The sequence below is a fragment of the Eptesicus fuscus genome, chromosome 9 (assembly GCF_027574615.1).
Source record: "Eptesicus fuscus isolate TK198812 chromosome 9, DD_ASM_mEF_20220401, whole genome shotgun sequence".
Lineage (NCBI taxonomy): Eukaryota > Metazoa > Chordata > Mammalia > Chiroptera > Vespertilionidae > Eptesicus > Eptesicus fuscus.
Window position 1 is genome coordinate 16,686,896 of NC_072481.1, and position 16,649 is coordinate 16,703,544.

Genomic DNA, 16,649 nt, shown 5'->3' on the forward strand with positions numbered 1-16,649 from the left:
AGACATAAAGACTTTAGCGAGCTGGTCCCAGGAACCTCGCATACCTCAGAAGTTGCCAAAGCCCAAAGGTACAAAAGGGTTCTGTTTAATAGTCTCTGTCAGTGAGCTGGGGCATCGCTGTGGTTGGACTGCCCCTACCACCACCTGGCCCCTTCCAGTTGCCCCTGGGCCCTGGGGTGGATGTGTCAGAACTGGCTCGCGTCTTCTCCATTCACCCATCCTTGGGTCTGGCCTCTTGCCCCCGATGCCCTCATTCAGCCTCCTGGGGGCCAGAGGTAACGGCCGTGGATCCTGCTCGCTGCGCCAGGATGGCTCTCCAGATGCGGCATACCATCCCTCCCCTGGGGGAGCAAGTTCCACGTGGCTCAGCCAGAAGACCCTGGGCTCTCTCTGGTACCCACTGTCTGCCTAATGCCCCTCGGTCCCCAAGGGAGCCTGGTGTCCCTGTGGTTTCCAGAGAGGAAACCAGGCAGGCCTGTTGCGGGTGTGTGTGTGGGGGGGGTCAGGATCTGACCAGCATGATCCCATATACATAGGTCACCCGGGAGGGCGCAGGACATACCTGATGCGGGTGTAGGTAAGGTCATCTTTAGTGGCACAGGTCAGTAGGGCATGGAGGGTGAAGCTGTGGTTCAGCAGCTGGTTGTGGACAAAGATGCCCACACAGAAACAGGGAGAGATTCAAATCAGAGAAAGATGTGTCCAGAGAATCAGGGCCTAGTTCTGTTTTACTACCAGCATGCTAGGGCAGATCCCACCCCTTTCCGGGCCTCAGTTTTTTCATCTTTACAACGGGAGGGGAATCCTAATTGTTCCTCTAATGTTGAGATTCTCTGTATCGGAGGGGAAAAGTGAGAAGAGCTGAAAGAGGGGCAGAGGTGGAGTTTTGGTTGGTAGAGGTCATGGATAGCCAGCACCCCCTCCCTCACTGTCTGGATGGTGCCTGAATCCACGTTCAGTTCCTGTAGCCACTGCACCAGGCCCTGGTCCACTGTTCGAGCAGCTGTCAAGGAGAAATCAGGTGAATCCAGGGGTGCTCCTGCCAGAAGCTGTCTCCCACCACCATCAGTGCCCTCCCGCTCACCTGGGGGCTCTGAGGCCAGGGAACAGGTCCCGGCCTCCTCATTCAGCCGCTGTAGAGCTTGTTGCATCAGAGCCTGGCACTCCCATTCCTTCTCAGCCAGGACATCTCGGAGCCTGTTGGATGGCAGAAGGCCAGTAGAAGGGAGGGTAGAGTGGGGGTGATGCTCACACAGAGGCTATGGATGGGTGGCAGGGGGCTTACCTATCAGTCTCTGCTCGCAAGAGGCCCAGCTGCACCATCAGAGGTGGGGGGCTCTGCTCGGGGTCCCCTGGGAGCAGGCTTGGCTGGACTGGGCTGTCCTGCTGCTTGGGCTGGGACTCCTCTTTACTGGACTCCTCTGACCTCTGTGGGACTGCATCCTTCTCCACTCCTGCCGGTCAGAGTGAGGTGAGCTTAGGCCGGGCATTTGGGACCCTCAGACACGGGCAGAGGGCGTGGGGAGCTCTGTGCACTGGCCAGGTGGTGTCAGTCTGGGAGGTGTCCGTTTGGTCCCTCCCCCACCCACTCCTTCCTGGCCTGGGTCAGGCCTGGGGATCACACTCCCTGCCAGCTCCATTTGGGTTCCCCACGCCTCCAAGGGCCACGCCCTCACCCACAGGCAGGCCATCTCTGCTCCCGGCCTACCTGGGCTCAGCACCGCTAGGGCTACCCGGACAGCCCGGCTGAGCAGCGAGTCCAGCACGAACATCCAGTGTGGGCGGATCTGGCGCCTGCGGAGAATCTGCTTCACCTGGGAGGGAGGATGGCGCCGCTGAGACTGCTAAGCCTCAAAGAGAGGTGGGGCTGGAGTTGGAAAGGCCTGGAAAGTCTGCCTGAAGCAAGTGGGGTGGACGAGCTTGAAGTCAAGGGAGGGGCTGGGAAGCCAGGACTGCGCAGAGGTCCCTTCCCTGATGGCTCTATCTTCGCAGAGAAGACATGGAATCGTTCAACATCAAGTCCTTGCACAGGAGTTCATTAGCTGTTCTTGGGCAGCCCTAACTGTGAGGAAACTCATTTACCGCATCGGGGAAGGCAAAGAGTGGTCCGTGCAGAAGTGCCGGCTCCAGGCCCTGGGCGCGCAGCTGCCCTTGCAGCGCCCGCAGCTCCTGGGCCAGCTGCCGGCGGTTGGGCGTGTGGATGTGCGCCCCGAGGCAGTGCAGTAGCTGTTCCACAAGATCCCGGCTCAGACGGGGGTCCTGAGAAGGAAGGTATTCCCACTTGAGCCAAGAGAGATGCTGGCAAGGGGCTGGGGTTGGGCAAGGCCATTAGCAGGAGTCCTGCCTGTGCTCTACCACCAGGGGGCGCTGGGGCGGGCCGCCCACCTGTTCCTGCTCCAGCCACAGATTCTCCGCCAGCTCGGGCAGCTCCTGCTTCAGCACCTCGGCCAGCATGGCCCGGCGCTGGCTCTCCTGATGCAGCAGGCTCAACCCGGAGCTCTCCTCGGGGGACGCGGGATCCTCCGCTCCGGGCTCCTCAGGCACCCTGGGTGCAAGGGGGAGCGGCCAGTGGAGGGCGGGCGGCAAGACCGTCCAGCTACCTCCGCCCCAGGGTTTGGATCCTGGCTCTGGCTTTGACTCCCAGGCCTATCTCACAGGGATAAAAGAGAAACCTGGCACCGAGGAGGCACCCCAACTAAATACAAGTAAGAGCAATTGGAGGGAGGCACCAAGTGCCATCCTTGCAAGTGGTCACGGTGCCCGGGTCCTTAGAGAGAGGGCTTATTCTGGAGGGAGTACAAGGACAAAGCCAGATAAAGTGAACCCGCCCCAGGACCCTGGGCTCTCACCGGAGCTGGCTGGTGTCCCCATAGCTGAGGCAGCGCTTCGGGGGACTAGGCGGGTGTTGAGAGGGTGCCTGAGGGCGTGGGAATGTCTGGGACTGGGTGGAGTCAGCTGAAGGAAGAGGGCTGGCTGAAGGGGCATCTGAGGAGGGACAAGGCTGTCAGCCTGGGCCCCTCTTGAGCCCTCAGCGCCACAGCTCTCCGCCCTCTCTCCAGTGGGCACCCACGCAGTACCTGGGGGCCGTGGAGCGTGCTGGGGTGAGCCGGGGCTTCGGCTCCTCTTCCCGGGCTGCAGGAAGGGGTCCCCCAGCAGTGCTTGAGCACTGGCACGGAGACGGGGGTCTGGCTCAAAAGTTCGTAGGAGGAAGGCTTGAGCCTCGGCTGACAGGGAACTGGGCATTGGCGGGTGAACCTTGTACATGCCCACCTGGGAGGGGCCGGGAGGGTAAACAGGAATTAAGTTTAGAGGTGAGCAAGGCACAATCTGTCCCCACCCCGCCTCCCGGGCCAGGGCCTGAGGGATCTCACCTGGAACATGGCAGCCTGCGGGCTCCCCAGCTCGTGGAAGGGTGGGCGCCCTGTGGCCATCTCGATGACGGTGCAGCCCAGCGACCAGATGTCGGCCGCTTTCCCGTACCCTCGGGGGCCCTGGTCAATGATTTCTGGGGCCATGTACTGCAGGGTCCCTGGGGCAGGAGCGGAGGTAATAATGCTCAGCTAGGCTTTATCGCTATGGGAGCAGCAGGGGGCTCTCTCATCCTTTGGCCGCCTGTACCCACCCTGAGCTCTGTCATCCAAAACAGTTCCCATCACCAGCCTGTTGTCAAACATCTCTCTGAGTTTCCTCACTCATCTTAGGGTCCAGCCCATCCATGGATTCCATCGCTTGCAGTAGGTTCCATCATATAACCTGGATTCCATCATTCACTCTGAATTTACCACCAACTTTGGTCCGCATCGACACTCCTGGGTTCCATTTCAGGCACTAAACTCAATGTCCTCAGCTATCCAAGCTCCAGTTCTAGATTCCATCACCTCACCCCCGGCTCAGTCGCCTGCCCTGGGTGCCACCGCCATTAAGTCTACTCCATGCCCAGGAGAAGCACCTTGCCGGGAAGGCCCCAAGAGTTCCGCCCCAGGTCAGCATTCCCACTCACCCCCCCACAGCTGCTACCTGTGAAGGTCTCAGTGCAAGGTGTGATGCCTGCCAGCCGCTTGGAGGTGCCAAAGTCAGAAATCTTGAGTAGCCCACTGAAAGTGTTGATCAGCACATTGTCCCCCTGAGTAGAGTGGACACTTTGCTCAGTGGACATTAAGCTGGGGTGCTGACACCAGAACTGGACCCTACCCCAGGATCCCGTCTCCTGGGAATCACAATCTGACCCTGCCTCTATCAACTCCTCCCCCCCCCACCCCACTGTGCCCCTCTGGGAGCTGGCTCCTGGTTTGGCTTCAGATCTGGTCTCCTCTAGGGCAACTTCTTGATGAATTTCCCACCCTTTGCAAAGGATCTGCCAGCTAAGTCTAAACTGCCAGCCTCTGTCTGGGGCATATCTCTTCCTCCCCCCCCCCCCCCCCCAGCAAGCCGGGGTGGGCCAGCTACAGGGCTTACCTTGATGTCACGATGCACAATGCGGTTGTCATGCAGGTAGCTGAGTCCCTGCAGGATCTGGCGGGTGTAGAAACTGATGGTGCTCTCGTTGTCCTGCAGGGGCCCCCACACTGACCGCAGCAAGGAGGACAGGCTGCCTGGGCAGGTGCAGTCCAAGGTCATCATTGCCACCCTCTCTCCCGCCCACAGCTCTCTGCCCAGACACACCCATCCCATGGCCCAGACTCCATCACCCAACTGCAGAGCATCAGTTAATTCTGGGCATCACCACCCCCACACACGCTATGGTTCATTTCCCCTAAGGGCTCTCCACCCCTGTCTGGCCCCACCCCCACGCCCCACACCTCCAGTTCCATTCCCATCACAGAAGGACAGGTACCTCCAGGCACTTCCTCCATGAAGATCTTGAGGTAGCCGCCCTGGCTGGCGGAGCCCAGGTAGCGCACGATGTTCTTGTGGCGCAGGCGTTTGTGCAGAGCTATCTCTTCATGTAGGGGCTGCGAGAACCTGGGAGCAGGTGCGGGAGAGGAACAGGCCAGATTTGGGCAGAGACGCCTAGCCGACTCCAGCACCAGCCAGGCCACGCCCCCAGGATCTGCTCCGCCCACAACCCCCTCCCCGACTTTCCCCACCTCCCCACCCAGCCCGCAGGCCCCTCCCTCCGGACCCGATCCCGACCCTCCCGGTCCCGGCCTATCGGACGGCAGGCCTGGGCCCCTGGGGCTCGAACTCTCTCGTCCAAGAGCCCGCCCACTTGGGCCCGACCAATAGGGCATCAGCGCCCCCCTCACTGCCCCGCCCACATGACCCTCTCAATTCCGGCCCCACCCAGGCTCGCACGCCCCGCGCTCCACACCTGCTGTCCCGTTCTGGGATCTCCTTGATGGCGATGCGTACCCGCGTGTGCCGGTCGCGGCCCGCGTACACCACCCCGTAGGTGCCCTTGCCGAGCACCAGCCTCTCCCCGGTCTCCGTGTACTCGTAATCAAACTGCGGGGCGGGTGAGAGGGGGGCTCAGCAGGGCTCTCAGCCCTTTTCCCTCCCCGAGCTTCCAGCCGCCTTCCTCACCTCCAGCACCTCCCACACACCGTCTGCCTCCTCCTCGGGCGCCCTGGAATCCGGATTGGTCACCAAGGACTGGATCAGGCCGCAGAACCTGAGGGCGGGAGGTCAGACTGGCCGGAGGGGTACCTTGGGCGCAAAGTGTCCCCTCCTGTGCCGAGAGCACCTAGTGGACACATCCCTTCCTTTCCCTCACTCCCCCGGACACCCCAGCCCTCCCAGCGCCCGGCCCGACCCCAGCGGCTGCGCACCACTGGCAGAGCCCCGCGCTGGGGAAGCACAGCTGGACGTCCTGAGCCGGGGCCAGCGCGTAGAGGAAGCAGCAGCGCTCGTCCCGCTTGGAGGCGCTGGGAAGGGATGAGGAACACAGGTGAGCGCCAGGCCAGCTAGCGGCGCGCCCACCCGGCTGCCCCAGGCCGTGCCCTCACCTGACACCGCTGATGGAGGAGCTGGAGAAGGTCCAGCTGGAGGGACCGTCCTGTGAGAAGAAAGGGAGTCGGAGGAGGGCGCCGGGGAGTAAGAGGGGCCTGGGATGGAGGAAAGGCTCCGGAGATAAGCGTAGTGCTGAGTGGGGGGACTCAGTGGTGGCTTCACCTGGGTCTCAGGCTCCAGCAGGCTCAGGGTCACTGCGCTCACGGGGTTCCCGCCCTGAACCTCCAGCTTCGCAGGCAGCAGCACTTGGTTCATCTCCAGGACAAGAACCTGCAGGTGACAAGAGGGTGTGTGTGTGTTGGGGGGGGGGGGGGGGCGTAGGTCAGAAGGATCCGACCCCTCCCGCAGGTCCCCTAACCCCACAGGCCTCACCAAGCACTGGTCCCCTTGGGGACTGTCTGCTTTGAGCAGCTGGCAGGACTGTAGTAAGAAGTGGAGCCAGAAGTGGGCACGGCGTGGGGGTCCTCCCAGGGGCTCCGGGGTGGGCCTGAAGTGCTGGTACAGCAGGAAGGTTTCCATCATGGACACCAGGTACCTGCGGGCACAGCGTTGTCCTCAGCTCAGCCAGGCACCAGCTAGCACTGCCAGGGAGAGTGGACTGAATGGGGCGTTAGGTGTCATGGGCACTGGTTTGGGAGGGACCAGGTCATTGGCTCAGGGCTCGGGCCAGGGGACACAGATGCAGGAGCCGAGAGCACAAGACTGAAGAGGAGGCCACTTACCATATGGGGGCATTGAGTTTGTACAGCTGCTCTGCAGCCAGTGCCACCTGGATGGGGTCATTAGCAAGGATCTGGGCTCCCAAGTAGAAGCCTACATCCCAGTAATATTGCATCTTCTCCACACAGCCTTTCCGGGCCAGCAGGCAGCCCAGCTTCATACCTGGGAGTGAGGAGACAGGCTCTAGTGAGTGTGATGGCAGTTGTGGACGGAGCCCAAGTGTGGGCCACAACATTCACGTGGGCAGGAACACAGCTGTGGGTGCAAATGTAGGTGTGGCACAATCTCAGGTGGGAGTAGGAGCTCAGACACAGGTGAGGGTTTGGGAACAAGTGCATGTGGAAGGAACACACATGTGAGCTTAGGAACAAAGAGTCACGGGCTTAAGGGCTCATGAGGGCCCAGGACAGGTCTGAGGACCCAGGTGTAGATTCAGGCAGACTAGATCCAAACGGGAATGAACTCAGTCCTAGCTCCAGCCCAGTGTTCTCTCTCCCTGACCTGAGCCCCTGTTGGGGGAGGCCAGGGGTGCAGAATGGGGGCTCACCAATGAGCCGGAGCTCGTCGGAGTCCTCAAAGCGCTGCCCAGCAGCAATGAGGAGCACGGCCGCATTGATGCCCGAGTGAAGGCTGGGCTCCACATCAAAAGCCTTCCGATACCTGGGAGTTGGGCAGAGGCATGCAAGGCTGGACTGGTGCCCACAGCTCCGCCCGCAGCCCACTGTCCACTTGCTTGTGCCCCCTTACCAGTGATAGGCCTGCTCTCGGTGCCCAGCGTCCTGAAAGCCAGAGCTGAAGAACATGTCCTTGTAGACACGGCCACACATGCAGTACAGGTCGGGCGCCACAGGGCCCTCCCTCTGTACCAGGGGCAGCAGCACAGCTAATGCCTTCTCCCGGTCCCCAGGCCTGTTCCTCCTAGGGGAGGGGGAAGATGGGCTGGGGACCTGCCTGATATGGCCCGGTCCCACTCGATCTGGGGGCGCCCAGATGCTGAACAGCAGGGACCCTTCCAGGGAGCTGACAGTAATGAATGCAGAATGGCAGTGACTTTGGTCAGCACTGACTTTTCTAGAAGAAGTGATCCCAAATGGAAGTGATTTCTAGCTGCAGCGGCTCTGAAGAGGTTGACCTTGGACAGCTGTGACCTCTGCAAGGGCACCACCTCCCCTCCCCCTGGGCAGCGGTAATGGAATAACAGGACCATCTGACATCAGCGTGACGCTAGTCAGCAAATTCCTCGAACAGCACTGTACTAAGACAGCAATGACCCCATAGCGCAGGGACCCCTGTTCCCATGTGGCTATGACCGAGCGCTGCTCTGCCACTCACCGGTTGAGGGCAAATGTATAGTGGAAGCAGACGTTGTGCTGCTCAGCCACGTCACAGGTGGGCAAGGCCTGCAGCGTCTCCACCAGCTCAATGATGGCTGAGTAATCCTGCAGGAGGGAACAGCACACACTGACTAACTGGCCTCCCATCGGCCCCAGACCCTGAGGAAAACCTTGAGCTGGGGGTCCCCTCCCACTCCTGACACCCCACCTTCCCACCCACCATCCCCTGCAGACCTCCCTCAGGCCTGGCAGGTAGTGCAGACAGCACCCCTTACACGGAGAACCCACTGTGTGCGCCCCAACCTCACAACTGCCACGGGAGACAGTGACACCATCATCTGCATTACAAGCTGAGGCTCAGAGCCGGCGGGTCATTTGAGCGGCACAGCCAGGATGAACTCGGGTTTGTCTGCCACCGAATGCTATGCCCCGACTGCCTCTCGGCACACCTGCACGTCCCGGTAGGAAAGCAGCAGGTTCATGATGATGTCAGGGCTCAGCAGCTCCACGCTGTCCAGTCTCCGCTGCAGGCGAGCCAGCTCCTCCCGCAGCTGCTGCCCGCTGAACCGCTCCCGGGCCTGCCGGATGTCCTGCCGAATGGTCTCCCGGAAATAGCCGCTGATGCCCGAAGCAGGAGAGGGAGGGAGGGAGGGAGAGGGAATGACGGGGCCTGTCCAGGTCACTGTTCCCTCTCCAGCCTCCTGGTGCACCTTCTCTGGACCCCCCTTACCAAGAGTCCGTGGGCGTGGCCTCCAGCAGGCGGGCAAATCGGCCCACCAGTGGTGTGAGCAGGGCCTCAGTGCCCACCCCGGGCTGGACTAGCCCATCAGCCAGGCCCCTCAGGAGGCCTACATCACCACACAGCACTCGACCAGTGGCTGTCACCACATAGGGGATCAGCGTGTAGCTGCCAACACAATCCTAGTGGGAGGGAGGCAGGAATCAGTAGAGATCAGAGGTCAGCACCAGGTGAGAGAGGGGCAGTGAGGGGGTCAGAGGTCAGCACCAGTGGGAACTGGAATAGCAGGAAAGGGACACACTGCAGGAAGGAAGGCAATAGGGAGCAGAGAGTCACACAGATATTGAGGGAGATTAGGTGACTGAGGAGGCCAGGAAAGGTAGTGGGGGGTCAGAGGTCATAATGGAAGTCAAAGGGCACATTGGAGTGAGGGGTGGATTCTGCTCACTGAGTTCTTCTGAAAAATGTCCTCCTGCAGGGAACAGACAAATACTGAGGTTCTGGGTCGGCCCTCCCCCCGCCCTGTGCCCGCCCCCAGCAGCCACCTGGCCACCTACCCGCAGGGCCTGCAGGTCCGGGATGTCCTCCTGGGAGCAGAGAAGCACGTTGTTGGTCATGCTGAAGCTCTCGCGTACCCCAAGATGGTAGAACAGGGAAGGCTGTGCCAGGGAGCTGCTCACCTCCAGCACCACCACGTCTGGGAGCACACAGGTGGGGGCCCTGAGCCCTGGGCCCAGCTGGGTGGGGAAGGAGGCTGGGGCTCCATCCTGTCAGCCTGCCTTCCCGTGTGATTCCAGCAGGATCCAGTTTTGCTCCTGGCCTCCGTTTCCCCTTTTTAGGGTCCTTTGGTTCTTACACAGAGGAGAGGAGGCTGTGCACCAGCCCAGAGCCAGTTCTGGGCCATTGGAGAAGCAAGAGTTGGGCTAACACGTACGTCCACTTCCCTGGGTCCACAATCCAGTCTCTCGAAAGGTACCAGCATTGTGTGTAGATAACACTGTGCTGTGTGTGTGTGTGTGTGTGTGTGTGTGGAGAGAGAGAGAGAGAGAGAGAGAGAGAGAGGCTAACTGTGTCGGATCTGTGTGTGACAGCGTGGGTCTGTGAGGACCCGTGTATTGACATCTATGTGACTTGAAAGTCTGTCTATAACTCTGTGCGTGTCTTTGTGTCCTCGAGGGCGGTCGGCCTTCATGTTTTAAGCTGCGATTTTACGGACTTGGGGCCAGCGCAGGCGCCGGGCGCTTGGATAAACACATAAGTATCCAGAGGCGGGGCGTGAGGGTCGGTGGAAGGGACAGGCCGCCTCTGGCCCCACCCACGAGCGGTCTGCCCCGCCTCCAGCCCGCCCCTTGACTCGGGGTTCTGGGGTCCTCTAGACCTAAGCTCCCCTGCCCAGAACCCAGTCCGTTGGGTCCCTCGCTTTCCTCTCTGCTCCTCAGCCCGCTCCTCCGAAGTAGCACGCCGGGACCCCTGAACCCCACGGCCTCGTGGAGCCCCTGGGCCAGTCCAAGCTCCACCTCCCAGGATCCGCCCTCACACACTCCGCGGGATCCTCCCGAGGAGGAGTTCTCCAACCCAGTTCCTAAGACTCCGCACAGGGCCCGCTCCCCGCCCGGCCCGCTCCCCGCCCCGCTCCCCAGGCGGTGCCGACTGCAGACTGCTAGTCCCAACCCTGAGCCCGGAGCCGGGCCTGATCCGCGAAGTCCCGGCCCGAGCCTGGCCGCGCTCCAGACCCCCCACATTTCCCTTTCCCCGGTCCCCGCCCCAGTCCCTCGGCTGTGGCTCACCGGGCCGCCCCGGACCTCGCCCCCATCGCGGCCCCGCCCGCAGCCCGAGCCCCGCCCCCTCCGGCGGCGCTCCGCCCGGGCTCCCGGGCTCCCGGCGCTCACCCGCGTTGTAGAAGGAATCCAGCGCCCCGGTGTCGCCCAGCGCCAGCGTCCCGAAGGGCAGGGTGCGCAGCTGCGGCCGTGGCCGCGGCCCCGCGAGCTGCGCGCAGGCCTCGCGCAGGCAGCGGAGGGGCAGCGGCTCCGCCTCGGCCGCCCCGTCCCGCTCCGCCGCGGGCTGCGGCTCCCGGGTCAGCACGTAGAGCACGCGGAGCGGCCGGCTGCGAGCGCAGCCCCGGCCGGAGGGCGGCGCGGTCGGCGGGCCCCGGCTCAGCGCCTCGGCCAGCGGGTCCTGCCAGCAGCTGCCCGCGCACTCCGGGGCCCCGGGCGGCGGGCACGGTCCCGCCATGCGGGGGCGCTCGGGCGGCGGGCGCGTCCTGGGCCCCCGGGACAGGGCAAGAGCCCGGGGTGACGGATCCAGGGATCCTGAGATCCCGAGTCTCCTACGGGATCTGGAGATCTCAAGTCCCGCCGGAGGTCCCGTTCCTCGGAATCTGGAGTCCAGGGCGAAATCCAGGCTCCGACGTGGAAGGCCCTGAGGATCTGCAGTCGGGAATTGGGTCCGGGGGGTCGGGGGCATCCGGCGATCCGCGGCTCAGAGTCACGTGGGCGATCCCGTCGGACCCCGTCCGCCACGCTGCCTCCGCCGGGAAGCGTCCCCCGTCGCTCTCTCCTGCCCTCGCTGGTAGGCCGGGCCCAGCCCTTCCCGGCGACCAGGAAAGCTCCACCCTCGGCCTGGGGCAGCTCCGCTCCCAGCAGCCGGGACTCGCCTCTCCCCTCCCTCCGCTCCGGCGAGAACTTCGGAGTCCCGCCGCTTCCGGAACAGCCTGTGCCACTGTCTGTGCCAACCGCCGGGACGGCTCACAACAGGCGCTCAGATGCTGGTGGGTGCGCGCGGGCCGGGGCCAGGGAGAGGTGTGAATCGCAGGCTCTGCCCGGCAGGGATCTGTTCAATGAATGGGTCTCCAGAGACTTCAGGGTGTGCTCCAGGTAAGGACCCCCCCGCCAGGAGGCCGTCAGCCCTAGTGCGGGACTTGGCACCTGAGCCCTCCCCTGAGGCCTCTGGCCAGGAGGCTGCTTCCCCAAACACCAATCTGCTGATTTTTTACCTCCACCTCCTGTGACCGCGGGCCCTGAGAACAGGCCCCACACAGCACTTCTCTGCCCACCTGGAGAAGAATCCCAGAACTCCAGCCCTTGGGCCACAGCAGCTTCCCATCTCCAAATTCCCAAGAAACCCTGCCCTTTCGGTGTGAATTAGTGAGGCAGCGACCTGGTCTACACCTCAGTGGACTCTGAAGTCAGGAACTGGGGACTTGGAGAGGTTGAGTAACTTGTCCAAGATCGCTCGGTCACGTGACCCAGCAGGATGCAATCCCAGGACTCCCTGTCAGACTGCAGACATCAGACGCTTAACTACTTGTTGCTCTGCCACTTTCTAGAATGCGGCTCTGGCACATTAACTGCTTGATGAATGCTCGCTCAGCAACTGCGTTTTCACTACCTGTGGCCCTTGGTTTGACCCTGAGTTTAAACCAGCCCCTGGTGGAACCCACTGAGGAGAAGCCAAGGATGGGAACTTGGTTTACAACCGGGGCTGGGGTGGAAAACAGACAACCCAGAAAGGACAGGCACGGGCAACAGAGAGGGTGGGAAAGCTGTGCAATTTCTACCACAAAACCACCCATTTGTGGGACCCACAGGGCCCAAGGGCACTGTCAGTGAGTGCGTGAGTTCCAAGTCCTTCCCTAAGTGTTCCCCTGGCCTTGGCTCGCATTCCTCAGGAGAGGAAAGCCTTCCTCCTTCATGAGGCTGGCCCTCCCATCTTCCTGACCGAAAGAAACGCCTTCCCTGAATGGAGCTGAAACCTATGTCCCTCCTCTGCCCTCCTGAGTTTTTCCCCAGTAACTGGAAGCCAGGAAAGGGTTAAAATGGTTTTATTTTAAAACGTGGACAGGAGAGCAGAGGCAGTTAGCGATGGGGAGAAGTAGCCGAGCATCCGGAAGCTGTTCGGGAGAGATAAGAGTGCTGGTTGCCAGGATGCCCTAACGAAGCATGATTCGAACCCTGCGGTAAGGGTGGCCCACGCCAAGGCCCGAGGCCCAGTCGATGCCATACGTGTGGGCAGTGGACGGGGACATCGCATAGTGTCCGTTGAGATTGGAATGATAGCAGGCTTCGTACCACCAGGCGCCGTGGACAGTCACTGCGCAGTTGCCCCCCGCTGTGTCGTGGTCAGCGTCGTAGGTGGAAAAGGGCTTCCCGTTGTGAAAGCTCAGGGAGTCCCCTGGCAGGGAGGGGAGGGGGGGCACATTGGAGGCGGCACCCTGCCTGGCACCCTTGGCGAGGTGACCTCACAGGAGCCTCAGAGCCACTGAGAGGTGGGTGTTTTCAGGCTCCAAAGCCACCCGCTCCTCCCGCTGCCTTGCCCCCTCACAGAATCCCCAGCCTCCCGCTAGCTCCTTGTCTCTTCCCAGCTCCCACCAGCAGCCTGACAGCCCGGCCAGGGAGAGCTGGGAGGGACTTCTCAGACGCCTGGCAGGAAAGGGGGCTCCCCTGAGGCAGCGCCTCATAGCCACTTCCCTCTTTCAAGTCTCTCCTCAACAGTTGCTCTGAAGAAGAAGAAACAAAGCCTTCCCTGGTTCCTCTTCCAAAGCAGATAATGCTAACACACAACAGGGCCTCAGAGAGCCCCACCGCCTCCCTCCCTGCCTCCTGGTCCACTTTACGTGCCGCTAACGAGGCTCTGACGTGGAAGGGTCACAAAATTAGTAACTGACAGAGGTGGATTCAAACTCAGGTCTGTTTGCCTCCAGAGCCCAAATTCTTTACTCCTGTACCACCTTGCCTCCTGATTGCCATTCCTCAGAGGAGGACACTGAGGCCCACGGAGGAGAAGGAATTATCCTGGGTCATCATGGAGGCAGAGGCAGTGCTGGGCAAGTATCCAGCCTCCCTCCCCTTTGCCCCTAATCCAGGCCTCCCCCCACCCCGAGGGTCGCTCACCTGCAGTGCCCTCTAAGAACTTGCCCAGCACCAGCTGGTAGTGATCTGCCTCTCCAAGGAGGCGGAAGGACCCATAGTGGGCAAAGGTGCGGTTGCCGTCAAAGTCCTCCAGCTCCACTCGCAGCTCCCAGGTACCTAGGGGTGGGGACAGGGGGGAGGAATCCTCAGACCCGCATGCCAGAGGAATGCCCCTCAGGCTCCCTGGACCCTGCTGGGAACTTACCCTGGAGAGTCAGCTGGTGCAGATTCTCATTCCCCAGCCAGAATTCGGACTCCTGACTCCCAAAACCTGCTTTGTAGGAGGACCAAGAGCGGAAGAAATCCACAGAGCCATCCTGTCGCCTCTGGAACACCTAGGGAGGCAGAGCAGGCTAGCACACCAGCCATTACTCCAGGCTGGACGTAGGATGAGGAGGAGCAGGCAAACACTCCTGGACTCTTTGGATTGGGGGCTTGTGATAAAGTGTGAGTCTAAGTGAGCTTTGCCTGTGCGTATATCGACGGACTCTGCATTCTCTTATTGACTGTTAGTGCCAGTAATATAGTTAGTGACACTCAACTTCACACCCAAGCCGTGCAAGCCCTGGGGGAGGCTGAAATGATAGAATCATCATTCCTGGTTTGCTGAGATGGTCAGTCCTGCTGGGAGCCAGATTCAAAATAACTTGCTTTAATTTACTATGATAAGAACCAAGATATTATACCAGAGAGGTCACCCCCAGAGGCCCAGGGTGGACTCCTGACCTTACCCAGATGCTCCCCTTCAAGCCAAGCAGTCCCCAGGCTCCGTAGAGTTTCCCTCCTCAGTATCTTCCAGTCCAAGTGCCTCTGCTTCCGTTGTTGCCACCACCCACCGTCTTCTCCTGCCCGGGCCTCTGACGTCCTCTTAACCTGTGTCCCTGTCTCCACTCTTGTCCCCCACTGCAACGCACCTTCCCCGCTGCCATCTTTCTCAAGCATAAGCCAGACCTGGCAATTCCCTGCTTAAAAGTCTCCCGCGGCTCCAGTTACCCCCATGATCCTCAGTCAGTCATTCAGGGCCCTCCACGAATGGCCTTTGACCCGCACCAGAAGACCTCAGCCAACCACTCATACCTGCTCTCAGCTCACGCACCTGGTCCCCAAACCCTCCTGCACTGAACTGTCTTTCTACCCGGAATGCCCTTCTGCACCTCATCTGTTCTGAGAATTCCTCTAAGAAATGCCTTGGCTCCAGTGGGCTCTGACTCCCCCTAGGGGCCAAGGGGCAGAATTGCCCGCTGGGCCTGGCACGCAAGTCTCTGGCACTCACCAGCCAACCACCTCCCAGGGTGTCCATGTCACAAAAAACAGGAAGGGCTCTGCCTTCAGGTAGGCACAGGTGGTACCAGCCGCTCAAGGTGGCACCCCGGCTCAGCAGCTCCTGGCAGCTCCTGGGACCTGGGGAAGGGGAGATGGACTGAGGGCCCGCCCCCCCAGTTATGCCCCACCCCCGCCCCATGGGCAATGCAAGAGGCTCAGTGTGGGGCCTCAGGAGCCCGCTCTGCTCATTCAGGCCCCTGATGGGCTCTGGGGCTGGCCCATGCCAGGTAGTCCACCCACACCCCAGCACCACCTGGTTCCAAGTCCCCGGCTCCTGGAAGGCTGCCTCACCCTCCTGGCACCGGAGCAGGTTCGCTGGATCTCCTGCCCCACGGAAAGACCGAGTGTTGGCTTTAAGGTCTGAGTACCCCCGAGGGGATGCCCGCAAGCCACCAAGGGGAGGGTGCCCAGGTCCTTGTAATCTTGCCCACTCCTCTCTGCCTTCCACCCCTGCGGGAGGACAGTCACAGCCAATGGCTGAGCAGCAGCCCCGCAGAGCACTCTCCCTCTCTAGCTGAGCGACAGAGCAAAGGAAGAGGAGGCCCTGGTCCCACACACTCACCCGGCTCGCCCTTGGGGCCCATCTTGCCCGGTGGTCCCGGTTGCCCTGAAATCCAGAGACAGAGATGGTGTAAGTCCCATCCAAACCCAGGGCCGAAACAACAGGGATTTGCAGCCAGAAGTCCAATCCCAGCCGCACCCTTCACTGGCCGTAATTGTGAACAAGGGCCTTATGCTCCTGGCGTCTCACTTTCCCCTCAGTAAATGGGGGGAAACTCTGCACCCACCTCATAGAGTTGACCTTTGGACGCTGGGTGCCCCGCCTGGAGGCCGGCATCCGGCAGGTTCCTGGCCCTTTGGTCATCGTGGCCTCTGAGCAGAGTTATTGCTGCACCCGCCAGCCTCCCCGCTCCCCCAGGTCCCCGCCGGCTCCCTGGTAGCACTCACCTTGAGGGCCCGGAGCTCCTTTCTCCCCAGGACTCCCTGAGGCTCCAGGACAGCTGGGCAGGAGGACAATTTTGCTGGCTTCCAGTTCCCTGGGCTCTGCAGGGAGATGCGGGGCCGGGTGGGCACAGAGTGGTCATAGGGGGCAAGGGCATGTCTCCCCCAGACCTCTCTGCGGACCCCTTTCCGTCCCCCAGACTCTAGCAGTCGGGATGCTTGCCTCCAGGAAGCTCTGCACTCTGCATCTATCTGCAGAGCCCAGGCGGTCGAACTCCCACCTGCTCCTGGAGGCCGGTGAAGCCTAGGATCCTACCTGGACAGCCGGGGCGGTCCTCCGTCCTCAGGCAGGCAGGCTGCCTGAGCAAGAGGAGCAAGAGGGACAGTGGAGTCCGTAGGAGGCCCATCTTGCTCTTCCACTGGTGTGCCCTCGAGAGAGGATGCCAGTTTATAAGGGGGCCAGGCGTGGAGGAACATGGAGAAAGACTTCCGTCCATTGTCTTTCCCCAGGGACACTCCACCCAGGTTGGAGCCCACAGGTGGTGGGGGCATTTCCTCCCTCGGCCCCAAAGAGAATGAGCCTTGTCCCTGCCCTGTTCACCTGGGATGGAGTCCAACTGCTGATCCTGATCGCCAGGGCTCCCGGGCCTTCTCTCCAGACCTTTGCATTCACAGGGGACTCGCCGCCTTTGAACCTCAGCTCGTTCTGAGCCTTCCATCCCAGACTCTAGCAGT

General features: G+C 61.6%; 2 protein-coding genes across 3 annotated transcripts; both read right to left on the bottom strand.

Moving 5' to 3' along the window:
- Positions 1-62: 62 nt before the first annotated feature.
- Positions 63-11,453, bottom strand: MAP3K6 (mitogen-activated protein kinase kinase kinase 6). Of its 2 annotated transcripts, XM_054720556.1 has the most exons (29): positions 10,632-11,453; positions 9,300-9,439; positions 9,191-9,214; positions 8,734-8,924; positions 8,453-8,621; positions 8,002-8,108; positions 7,417-7,587; positions 7,217-7,329; positions 6,672-6,831; positions 6,322-6,484; positions 6,112-6,219; positions 5,946-5,995; positions 5,769-5,864; positions 5,524-5,611; positions 5,312-5,445; positions 4,835-4,962; positions 4,456-4,592; positions 4,018-4,123; positions 3,372-3,529; positions 3,078-3,270; positions 2,850-2,985; positions 2,386-2,545; positions 2,083-2,259; positions 1,709-1,814; positions 1,286-1,454; positions 1,085-1,197; positions 930-1,003; positions 563-639; positions 63-341 (listed from the first exon to the last, which is right to left on the bottom strand). In XM_054720556.1, the coding sequence occupies exons 1-29, from the start codon at positions 11,203-11,205 to the stop codon at positions 251-253; spliced, it is 4,113 nt and encodes a 1,370-aa protein (XP_054576531.1). In that variant the 5' UTR covers positions 11,206-11,453; the 3' UTR covers positions 63-250. The 2 variants fall into 2 exon arrangements, with proteins under 2 accessions (XP_054576531.1, XP_054576532.1); XM_054720557.1 differs by lacking the exon at positions 9,191-9,214.
- Positions 11,454-12,552: 1,099 nt separating this feature from the next.
- On the bottom strand, positions 12,553-16,331 carry FCN3 (ficolin 3). The gene is made up of 8 exons (XM_054720558.1): positions 16,231-16,331; positions 15,921-16,016; positions 15,535-15,579; positions 15,264-15,296; positions 14,923-15,050; positions 13,855-13,984; positions 13,632-13,766; positions 12,553-12,912 (listed from the first exon to the last, which is right to left on the bottom strand). Exons 1-8 carry the CDS (start codon positions 16,319-16,321, stop codon positions 12,671-12,673), a joined length of 900 nt encoding a protein of 299 aa, XP_054576533.1. The 5' UTR covers positions 16,322-16,331; the 3' UTR covers positions 12,553-12,670.
- Between the last annotated feature and the right edge of the window lie 318 nt (positions 16,332-16,649).